The following is a 13481-nucleotide window of genomic DNA, read 5'->3' as shown; positions in this document are numbered from 1 at the left end:
GAGGCTTGAAAGGATCTTAATCAGGTAAAAAAAAAAAGTTTCCTTGAATTGCCGCCGGGGCGCTAATTAATTTAAAACCTCTTCTCACTCCGGCACTTACCAAAGGCATGCGGTAAATTTAGGCCTGCGCTTATAAATTTGAGTGTGATGTAAGGACACCATCATGAAAAGCACATTTAATTAAAAAAAACAGTATTATGGTCTTACCTTTACTTATAAATGAAGTCCATGTGCAGCTCCTTCTGATCAAAAGCATCAATAACTTGTTTATAGAAGTCTTCCTTATCTTTCTTCACTTTTAAAAGTCTCTCTGTCTCGATGGAGATCTTCCTTTATTACCTCCTGCTTCCATTGAAAGTCCAGTTTAGAAAAGCGTTTTATTTTAGATATGTAATCCTCCATGTTAAAAGTGCAAGCGAGAGGAAAAAATAAACGATCGCTGCTTGTTGTCACTTCTTCTGCAGCCGAGTAGTCGCAAGAAGGATCACTAGCGCCCTCTACCACCAGGAGGCCGGTGTCATTTAATGACTCATATTTGACACACGCAGCTACGGTATATTAATAAAACATAGCTGCTTACTGTTCTTTTTAGCATATTCAATAGCTTGGACCTTAAATCCTACTGAATAGCTCTTAATCTTCTTCCCTTTATGCCATTTCAAATGATTGAAATCAGCCTCCTCCATTTTGAAAATGACGACAGGTGAAGTGTCACTCGTGACGTGACGAGTTTGACCCGGTGGAAATTCTAGACATGCGCTAATAAAAATAATATTTTGCGAAATGAGTTTGACCCAACGTTAATCCTGAGCCGGCGGTAATGCTAAGCATGTGCTAAATATTTAGCGAAACGAGTTTGACCCGGCAGTAATTCTAGGCAGGTGCATACTATATACCTGGCGGCAATTCAAGGAAATATGGTATGTACTAAATAAGTGCAGTTCATTTGAATGGGAATTTACTAGAACTGTGGGTATTTCAGGAAAAACAGGATTTTTTTTAAAACATGGGTAAAATATAGGTGATGACGCAATTCTCACTCCTGTTGATGGGCTCATATTGCCCGTCTGATTCGAAGCTGCAATATTACCACTTTGTAATCATGCTTTTTTCTTCTAGTTTTTGTTTCTTTGTGGAACTTCTAACTCCACGTTGGTGTGACATCACTTCTGACCCCATGTTGGTGTGACATCACTTCTGACCCCATGATGGTGTGACATCACTTCTGAGCCCATGTTGGTGTGACATCACTTCTGACCCCATGTTGGTGTGACATCACTTCTGACCCCATGTTGGTGTGACATCACTTCTGACCCCATGTTGGTGTGACATCACTTCTGACCCCATGTTGGTGTGACATCACTTCTGACCCCATGTTGGTGTGACATCACTTCTGACCCCATGTTGGCGTGACATCACTTCTGACCCCATGTTGGTGTGACATCACTTCTGACCCCATGTTGGTGTGACATCACTTCTGACCCCATGTTGGTGTGACATCACTTCTGAGCCCATGTTGGTGTGACATCACTTCTGACCCCATGTTGGTGTGACATCACTTCTGAGCCCATGTTGGTGTGACATCACTTCTGAGCCCATGTTGGTGTGACATCACTTCTGACCCCATGTTGGTGTGACATCACTTCTGACCCCATGTTGGTGTGACATCACTTCTGACCCAATGTTGGTGTGACATCACTTCTGACCCCATGTTGGTGTGACATCACTTCTGACCCCATGTTGGTGTGACATCACTTCTGACCCCATCTTGGTGTGACATCACTTCTGACCCCATCTTGGTGTGACATCACTTCTGACCCCATGTTGGTGTGACATCACTTCTGACCCCATGTTGGTGTGACATCACTTCTGACCCCATGTTGGTGTGACATCACTTCTGACCCCATGTTGGTGTGACATCACTTCTGACCCCATGTTGGTGTGACATCACTTCTGACCCCACGTTGGGGTGACATCACTTCTGACCCCACGTTGGTGTGACATCACTTCTGACCCCATGTTGGTGTGACATCACTTCTGACCCCACGTTGGTGTGACATCACTTCTGAGCCCATGTTGGTGTGACATCACTTCTGACCCCATGTTGGTGTGACATCACTTCTGACCCCGTGTTGGTGTGACATCACTTCTGACCCCGTGTTGGTGTGACATCACTTCTGACCCCATGTTGGTGTGACATCACTTCTGACCCCATGTTGGTGTGACATCACTTCTGACCACATGTTGGTGTGACATCACTTCTGACCCCATGTTGGTGTGACATCACTTCTGACCCCATGTTGGTGTGACATCACCACAAAGCCCAGTTTGACGCGCACGTCAGAGTGAAACTACATTTGTGCCACCATTAGGAAGTAATGTCCAACTTTTTTTGTTGTGTGTAGACCACTTGGACTTTGGCCCTTTCATCGGAAGTCTTTTGGACTCCAGTCCGAGGCACCATTGTAAAGAACTTTCATTCTGGAAAGAGTGGAAGACGGTGCAGTGTCAAGAATCCCAAAGCAGAGCTGAAACTCACCTTTGGGGAGATCCTGGAGCAGAAGAAGATCTAAATCATTGCAGACTCCAGCTGGCGTCTCCGCTCCAAAGCACAAGTCCTTGTGCAAGCTGAGCATGCAAAGAAAAGTCATACTTCAGCTGGTAGAACATCAGCTTATTTCAAGGGGAATGTTTCCCGTTATCCACAATAACAATCTGCACCTTCTAAATAGTAAACAACTGATAGTGCAAGGCGGCTAACAATGCAGGTCATTTCATCCACGCTCCATTGACATTCCGTGACTTGAAGAATAACCAAGCTGAAGCCACGTTGTCCTTGGAAGAGCTAATGCCGAGGAACTACTTTTCTGGCATGGTGACTTATTGTAGCATCTTGCTCACAACAAACTCTGCCAAATTAGTTTTTAGACTTTTTAGTATTGTCTTACATTTTTTTAATGTTATTTTTATAAACATGTAAGATGTTTTTATTCATTTTATCAAACATTTTTTGGTTGCATGTAGCTGAGATAGGCGCCAGCGCCCCCTGCGACCCCAAAAGGGAATAAGCGGTAGAAAATGGATGGAAAATGGATGGAAATAAAAATGTTTAAAAAGTAGTTTGTAGCTTGCTAGGATCCTGATGACACTGCAGAAATACGACCACATCACACCAATTCTCAAATCCCCTCACTGGCTTCCTGTTCCACTAAGGATTGAATACAAAGTCTCCCTAATAACTCACCAGTGCCTCCACGGAAATGCCCCCTTTTACCTCAAAGAACTGCTCACCCCCAAATCCTTCACACCACAGGCTGACCTCCGAGGACAAAGCTACGAACAATGAGAGACCGGGTTTTCTGCTCCGCCGCTCCCAGTCTGTGGAACGGTCTCCCTGACCACCTGAGGGTACCACAGACTGTGGATGCTTTTTTTTTTTTTTTTTAAAAGGCTTAACAACCCTTTTTTTGATATATTCATACTGTTCTAGATTGTATTTGTATTTATTTTTGTTAGCTTCTTTATTTTTATGTTTTGTAATACACTGTAGCACTTTGAGGTTGTTTTCTCAATGTCAAGTGCTTTTTAAAAATAAAATCTAGTATTATTATAATTATAATTATTATAATTATTCTTATTATTTTATATTTCCCTTTGTCATTGGGGAGAAAGTTACCAGAAATTCTGGGGAAATCCCTGAATTTGGGGAAAGGGAAAACATGTTCAGCATTGGACATATGTGACGAGTAGTAGTGTGGGTGATGGTTGAAAGGTCGGAATCGGGTAAAAAAAAAAAGGGGGCAACATTTTGAGAATCCAGGCTATTGTAGATCTACGAGTACGTCCATTCTCCTGGAAATTTGGGAAAACCGTGTATTTTTGAAAGTATTGATGCTAGCACAATGGTCCTAGATGACATGCATGGGTTGGTGTTGAAAAATGTTGACGTAGTAACAGTTTGAATTGAGAGTGGCTATTTCAGAACTGGAATTTTCAGGGAAAAAGGGAAATTTGTCCATAAAAATGTGGAACATTTCTTGTCCTAACCCAGAGGAATGTTTTGAGGGTGGAATGGTCACAAACGGTTGAAAATGTGGATTGCGACAACTTTCCAGGGAAGCGGTAAAAACTGGGAATTCCTGGAATTTTTTGTAAAACTCGAACTTAGTTTTAATGTCCAGGGTGAGTGGAGTGTGTGGATGTTGGAGAGTTTTAAAGCGGTTGTCATGACTACCGCTTATTTGGAGCACAAAGGCCAGAAGGGAATTTTCATTAATCGTCGGTTAATTGACTAATCAAATGTAAAAAAAAGGATCAATATGTATGTCCATCCATCCATCCATTTTCTACCGCTTATTCCCTTTCGGGGTCGCGGGGGGCGCTGGCGCCTATCTCAGCTACAATCGGGCGGAAGGCAGGGTACACCTTGGACAAGTCGCCACCTCATCGCAGGGCCAACACAGATAGACAGACAACATTCACACTCACATTCACACACTAGGGACCATTTAGTGTTGCCAATCAACCTATCCCCAGGTGCATGTCTTTGGAGGTGGGAGGAAGCCGGAGTACCCGGAGGGAACCCACGCATTCACGGGGAGAACATGCAAACTCCACACAGAAAGATCCCGAGCCTGGATTTGAACCCAGGACTGCTGGAACTTCGTATTGTGAGGCAGACGCACTAACCCCTCTTCCACCGTGAAGCCCAATATGTATGTATGTATGTATATATATATATATATATATATATATATATATATATATATATGGCGATAGACACGTGATGAATGTACAGTATATATTTAACATTCTGTGGTTTGAAGAAACAGGAAGTATGGAAGCAAGGTTGGTTGCATGAACAAAGGCACTCACTCTTTGGTAACCTAGCAACACAGGAAGTGATGACTGATCAGTGGGCGTGACACCCTAACAGCCAATCAGGTAACAGTATCAACTATATATTAATACTATTTAAACAATTACTGCATAACAAAAAAATCCTTTCCGTAGTTAAATAAGAATAACAGGGCAAATGAATGTTACACAGACGCTATGTTTACTTTCTCACACTTTGCACTATTTTCTCACACTTTATGAAACATTTCTTGGATATTCCTTACTTTTAAGATCTCATTGTGAAGTGATTTTGATATTTTGTTGACATTGTTTGTTTTCCATGCTTGTGTTGACATTTCTTTTACTTCCTGACCTTATTTTCTATAGGTCATTAAAATGTCAATAATTATCGATATGGACCGATACAGAACACTGATATCGTGATACAGTTTTCCGCCACATCGTCCAGCCTGACTGGGCGATATTCGTTTGATTTTGATCAACAATAAACCGTGAAAATGAGGAAATTGTAGACTCCAAGCTACATTTGTTGTGCTTGTTCTCCACCCTGAAAGGGATTCATGTGGCCCTGTTGGTCATATTTTACCTGACACATGAAACATGACAAATAGCTTTATTAACTTCTTTTTTTTTTTTTTTGACTAACAGTGCATCAATTTACCTGAAATAATTAAATCATTTTTTTAAACTATAAGCATTTTTTGTCACATTTGATACTAAAATGTTAAATCAAACTCAATTAATTATAATACGTTCAATCTATTTACAATTTAACCTACAAATAAAATAATTTGTGCAAATATGTATAAATATTATTTAATCAAAATGAGCACGTTTTGCTGTGTGATACTGAAGTATGATACTGATAAAGCATGTTGCCAGGGGTCACACGGCCCCACAATCAGAGGAGAACCAGGTTAAGGTCGTATCAATCAGTTGAAGCACTGGATTTACATTTATTCACAATTGTGATTATTATTTTTAGTAAGGAGTAGTAAGTATGTGGCAGACGGCCGCAACATTTGTATTAGCGCCACACCTTGAAAATATGTTTTGTTTTTGTACTTGAAAACAGATTGAAGTAATATAAGACAGCGGTCCCCAAACACACTTTAGTCTCGGTGAGGTGAGTCCGCACTTCCTGTCCGACACTAGAACAACACTTCCTCATTCTCCACCAATTACCTTTCAGGCACATAAGGTGTGTTTACAAAGGTGGAAAAAAGGGACTTCAAAGGCAAACCACAGGAACATTAAACATTAGCAGGTCGTTACAGTAGGAATCAAAATATGTATCGCCAATTTTGTACTATTGACAAGTGATGTACTGGAAACTTGACCCCGAAAAAAAAACTTTGATTACCCAAAACATGATGCAAACAAGACTCACACCACTGTCAGCATGTCTGTGATGTGGACATAAGATATACAGCCATCTACAGAAGGTGCACATTTTAAGAGGAAACTGGGCAATTATTTGATGACGTTACGGTCACCACGCCCCTGACCACGCCCCCTGGGGAAACCGGTAGTACAAACCTCACCTTGGTCTGAGCTGGAAGTTCAAAAACACCAACAATGACATCTTACCTCAAAGCTGGTCTTTGCAGTAATCTGGTGTTGCCAAGTGTAACACGGTCCTCACTCCCGGTTCCTGAGGACACATGACGACCACTCCATCATCATCATCATCATCATCATCATCATCATCACAAAAATCCAAATTGGGATTGTTATTCATCCTGATTCTAAATACATTTATCATTTTCCTGCCAAAAAAATGTTTTTATTGGGGCCATACTACATTGCTTTGAGGTCGGTAAGCACAACCAGAATCATACGTACATGAGGTAAACACAACCGGAATCATACGTACATGAGGTAAACACAACCAGAATCATACGTACATGAGGTAAACACAACCAGAATCATACGTACATGAGGTAAACACAACCAGAATCATACGTACATGAGGTAAACACAACCGGAATCATACGTACATGAGGTAAACACAACCAGAATCATACGTACATGAGGTAAACACAACCAGAATCATACGTACATGAGGTAAACACAACCAGAATCATACGTACATGAGGTAAACACAACCGGAATCATACGTACATGAGGTAAACACCACCAGAATCATACGTACATGAGGTAAACACAACCAGAATCATACGTACATGAGGTAAACACAACCAGAATCATACGTACATGAGGTAAACACAACCAGAATCATACGTACATGAGGTAAACACAACCAGAATCATACGTACATGAGGTAAACACAACCGGAATCATACGTACATGAGGTAAACACAACCGGAATCATACGTACATGAGGTAAACACAACCAGAATCATACGTACATGAGGTAAACACAACCAGAATCATACGTACATGAGGTAAACACAACCAGAATCTTACGTAAATGAGGTAAACACAACCAGAATCATACGTACATGAGGTAAACACAACCGGAATCATACGTACATGAGGTAAACACCACCAGAATCATACGTACATGAGGTAAACACAACCAGAATCATACGTACATGAGGTAAACACAACCAGAATCATACGTACATGAGGTAAACACAACCAGAATCATACGTACATGAGGTAAACACAACCAGAATCATACGTACATGAAGTAAACGCAACCAGAATCATACGTACATGAGGTAAACACAACCAGAATCATACGTACATTAGGTAAACACAACCGGAATCATACGTACATGAGGTAAACACAACCAGAATCATACGTACATGAGGTAAACACAACCAGAATCATACGTACATGAGGTAAACACAACCGGAATCATACGTACATGAGGTAAACACAACCAGAATCATACGTACATGAGGTAAACGCAACCAGAATCATACGTACATGAGGTAAACGCAACCAGAATCATACGTACATGAGGTAAACACAACCAGAATCATACGTACATGAGGTAAACACAACCGGAATCATACGTACATGAGGTAAACACAACCAGAATCATACGTACATGAGGTAAACACAACCAGAATCATACGTACATGAGGTAAACACAACCGGAATCATACGTACATGAGGTAAACACAACCAGAATCATACGTACATGAGGTAAACACAACCAGAATCATACGTACATGAGGTAAACACAACCAGAATCATACGTACATGAGGTAAACACAACCAGAATTATACGTACATGAGGTAAACGCAACCAGAATCATACGTACATGAGGTAAACGCAACCAGAATCATACGTACATGAGGTAAACACAACCAGAATCATACGTACATGAGGTAAACACAACCAGAATCATACGTACATGAGGTAAACACAACCAGAATTATACGTACATGAGGTAAACGCAACCAGAATCATACGTACATGAGGTAAACACAACCAGAATCATACGTACATGAGGTAAACACAACCGGAATCATACGTACATGAGGTAAACACAACCAGAATCATACGTACATGAGGTAAACACAACCGGAATCATACGTACATGAGGTAAACACAACCAGAATCATACGTACATGAGGTAAACACAACCGGAATCATACGTACATGAGGTAAACACAACCAGAATCATACGTACATGAGGTAAACACAACCAGAATCATACGTACATGAGGTAAACACAACCGGAATCATACGTACATGAGGTAAACACAACCAGAATCATACGTACATGAGGTAAACACAACCGGAATCATACGTACATGAGGTAAACACAACCAGAATCATACGTACATGAGGTAAACACAACCAGAATCATACGTACATGAGGTAAACACAACCAGAATCATACGTACATGAGGTAAACACCACCAGAATCATACGTACATGAGGTAAACACAACCAGAATCATACGTACATGAGGTAAACACAACCAGAATCATACGTACAAGAGGTAAACACAACCAGAATCATACGTAAATGAGGTAAACACAACCAGAATCATACGTACATGAGGTAAACACCACCAGAATCATACGTACATGAGGTAAACACCACCAGAATCATACGTACATGAGGTAAACACCACCAGAATCATACGTACATGAGGTAAACACACCAGAATCATACGTATATGAGGTAAACACAACCAGAATCATACGTACATGAGGTAAACACCACCAGAATCATACATACATGAGGTAAACACAACCAGAATCATACGTACAAGAGGTAAACACAACCAGAATCATACGTACATGAGGTAAACACAACCAGAATCATACGTACATGAGGTAAACACCACCAGAATCATACGTACATGAGGTAAACACAACCAGAATCATACGTACATGAGGTAAACACAACCAGAATCATACGTACATGAGGTAAACACCACCAGAATCATACGTACATGAGGTAAACACCACCAGAATCATACGTACATGAGGTAAACACCACCAGAATCATACGTACATGAGGTAAACACCACCAGAATCATACGTACATGAGGTAAACACAACCAGAATCATACGTACATGAGGTAAACACCACCAGAATCATACGTACATGAGGTAAACACCACCAGAATCATACGTATATGAGGTAAACACCACCAGAATCATACGTACATGAGGTAAACACCACCAGAATCATACGTACATGAGGTAAACACCACCAGAATCATACGTACATGAGGTAAACACAACCAGAATCATACGTACATGAGGTAAACACAACCAGAATCATACGTACATGAGGTAAACACAACCAGAATCATACGTACATGAGGTAAACACAACCAGAATCATACGTACATGAGGTAAACACAACCAGAATCATACGTACATGAGGTAAACACAACCGGAATCATACGTACATGAGGTAAACACAACCGGAATCATACGTACATGAGGTAAACACCACCAGAATCATACGTACATGAGGTAAACACAACCAGAATCATACGTACATGAGGTAAACACAACCAGAATCATACGTACATGAGGTAAACACAACCAGAATCATACGTACATGAGGTAAACACAACCAGAATCATACGTACATGAGGTAAACACACCATTACACAACCGAATCATACGTACATGAGGTAAACACAACCGGAATCATACGTACATGAGGTAAACACAACCAGAATCATACGTACATGAGGTAAACACAACCAGAATCATACGTACATGAGGTAAACACAACCAGAATCATACGTACATGAGGTAAACACAACCAGAATCATACGTACATGAGGTAAACACAACCAGAATCATACGTACATGAGGTAAACACAACCAGAATCATACGTACATGAGGTAAACACAACCAGAATCATACGTACATGAGGTAAACACAACCAGAATCATACGTACATGAGGTAAACACAACCAGAATCATACGTACATGAGGTAAACACAACCAGAATCATACGTACATGAGGTAAACACAACCAGAATCATACGTACATGAGGTAAACACAACCAGAATCATACGTACATGAGGTAAACACAACCGAATCATACGTACATGAGGTAAACACAACCAGAATCATACGTACATGAGGTAAACACAACCAGAATCATACGTACATGAGGTAAACACAACCAGAATCATACGTACATGAGGTAAACACAACCAGAATCATACGTACATGAGGTAAACACAACCAGAATCATACGTACATGAGGTAAACACACCAACATACTACAGAGTAACACAACCGAATCATACGTACATGAGGTAAACACAACCAGAATCATACGTACATGAGGTAAACACAACCGGAATCATACGTACATGAGGTAAACACAACCAGAATCATACGTACATGAGGTAAACACAACCAGAATCATACGTACATGAGGTAAACACAACCAGAATCATACGTACATGAGGTAAACACAACCAGAATCATACGTACATGAGGTAAACACAACCAGAATCATACGTACATGAGGTAAACACAACCAGAATCATACGTACATGAGGTAAACACAACCAGAATCATACGTACATGAGGTAAACACAACCAGAATCATACGTACATGAGGTAAACACAACCAGAATCATACGTACATGAGGTAAACACAACCAGAATCATACGTACATGAGGTAAACACAACCAGAATCATACGTACATGAGGTAAACACAACCAGAATCATACGTACATGAGGTAAACACAACCGGAATCATACGTACATGAGGTAAACACAACCAGAATCATACGTACATGAGGTAAACACAACCAGAATCATACGTACATGAGGTAAACACAACCAGAATCATACGTACATGAGGTAAACACAACCAGAATCATACGTACATGAGGTAAACACAACCAGAATCATACGTACATGAGGTAAACACAACCAGAATCATACGTACATGAGGTAAACACAACCAGAATCATACGTACATGAGGTAAACACAACCAGAATCATACGTACATGAGGTAAACACAACCAGAATCATACGTACATGAGGTAAACACAACCAGAATCATACGTACATGAGGTAAACACAACCAGAATCATACGTACATGAGGTAAACACAACCAGAATCATACGTACATGAGGTAAACACAACCAGAATCATACGTACATGAGGTAAACACCACCAGAATCATACGTACATGAGGTAAACACCACCAGAATCATACGTACATGAGGTAAACACAACCAGAATCATACGTACATGAGGTAAACACAACCAGAATCATACGTACATGAGGTAAACACAACCAGAATCATACGTACATGAGGTAAACACCACCAGAATCATACGTACATGAGGTAAACACAACCAGAATCATACGTACATGAGGTAAACACAACCAGAATCATACGTACATGAGGTAAACACCACCAGAATCATACGTACATGAGGTAAACACCACCAGAATCATACGTACATGAGGTAAACACACCAGAATCATACGTACATGAGGTAAACACAACCAGAATCATACGTACATGAGGTAAACACAACCAGAATCATACGTACATGAGGTAAACACCACCAGAATCATACGTACATGAGGTAAACACCACCAGAATCATACGTACATGAGGTAAACACAACCAGAATCATACGTACATGAGGTAAACACCACCAGAATCATACGTACATGAGGTAAACACAACCAGAATCATACGTACATGAGGTAAACACCACCAGAATCATACGTACATGAGGTAAACACCACCAGAATCATACGTACATGAGGTAAACACAACCAGAATCATACGTACATGAGGTAAACACAACCAGAATCATACGTACATGAGGTAAACACAACCAGAATCATACGTACATGAGGTAAACACAACCAGAATCATACGTACATGAGGTAAACACCACCAGAATCATACGTACATGAGGTAAACACCACCAGAATCATACGTACATGAGGTAAACACAACCAGAATCATACGTACATGAGGTAAACACCACCAGAATCATACGTACATGAGGTAAACACAACCAGAATCATACGTACATGAGGTAAACACAACCAGAATCATACGTACATGAGGTAAACACAACCAGAATCATACGTACATGAGGTAAACACCACCAGAATCATACGTACATGAGGTAAACACCACCAGAATCATACGTACATGAGGTAAACACCACCAGAATCATACGTACATGAGGTAAACACAACCAGAATCATACGTACATGAGGTAAACACAACCAGAATCATACGTACATGAGGTAAACACCACCAGAATCATACGTATATGAGGTAAACACAACCAGAATCATACTTAGTACATGAGGTAAACACCACCAGAATCATACGTACATGAGGTAAACACAACCAGAATCATACGTACATGAGGTAAACACAACCAGAATCATACGTACATGAGGTAAACACCACCAGAATCATACGTACATGAGGTAAACACAACCAGAATCATACGTACATGAGGTAAACACCACCAGAATCATACGTACATGAGGTAAACACCACCAGAATCATACGTATATGAGGTAAACACCACCAGAATCATACGTACATGAGGTAAACACCACCAGAATCATACGTACATGAGGTAAACACCACCAGAATCATACGTACATGAGGTAAACACAACCAGAATCATACGTACATGAGGTAAACACAACCAGAATCATACGTACATGAGGTAAACACCACCAGAATCATACGTACATGAGGTAAACACAACCAGAATCATACGTACATGAGGTAAACACAACCAGAATCATACGTACATGAGGTAAACACCACCAGAATCATACGTACATGAGGTAAACACCACCAGAATCATACGTACATGAGGTAAACACAACCAGAATCATACGTACATGAGGTAAACACCACCAGAATCATACGTACATGAGGTAAACACCACCAGAATCATACGTACATGAGGTAAACACAACCAGAATCATACGTACATGAGGTAAACACCACCAGAATCATACGTACATGAGGTAAACGCAACCAGAATCATACGTACATGAGGTAAACACAACCAGAATCATACGTACATGAGGTAACACAACCAGAATCATACGTACAGAGGTAAACACAACCAGAATCATACGTACATGAGGTAAACACAACCAGAATCATACGTACATGAGGTAAGCACAACCAGA

At 40.6% G+C, this 13481-nt stretch overlaps 2 protein-coding genes across 2 annotated transcripts in view; one reads left to right on the top strand and one right to left on the bottom strand.

Annotated features, from left to right (window-relative positions):
• The window catches only part of LOC133569897 (supervillin-like), a gene marked incomplete at its 5' end in the record, with an annotated part of 172032 nt that overhangs the window by 98539 nt on the left and 60012 nt on the right, over positions 1-13481 (bottom strand). Inside the window, 2 exons of the mRNA XM_061922486.1 lie at positions 2540-2628; positions 6451-6514. Of these exons, the coding sequence (XP_061778470.1) occupies positions 2540-2628; positions 6451-6514 (153 nt within the window). The remainder of the gene's footprint in view (positions 1-2539; positions 2629-6450; positions 6515-13481) is intronic.
• LOC133569803 (supervillin-like) overlaps positions 13462-13481 on the top strand; it is a 51075-nt gene continuing 51055 nt past the window's right edge. Inside the window, exon 1 of the mRNA XM_061922425.1 lies at positions 13462-13466. Coding sequence (XP_061778409.1) covers positions 13462-13466 — 5 coding nt within the window. The remainder of the gene's footprint in view (positions 13467-13481) is intronic.

The sequence above is a fragment of the Nerophis ophidion genome, linkage group LG15 (assembly GCF_033978795.1).
Source record: "Nerophis ophidion isolate RoL-2023_Sa linkage group LG15, RoL_Noph_v1.0, whole genome shotgun sequence".
Lineage (NCBI taxonomy): Eukaryota > Metazoa > Chordata > Actinopteri > Syngnathiformes > Syngnathidae > Nerophis > Nerophis ophidion.
Note: the sequence above shows the minus strand (reverse complement) of the source record. Positions and strands in the feature narration are given on the sequence as shown.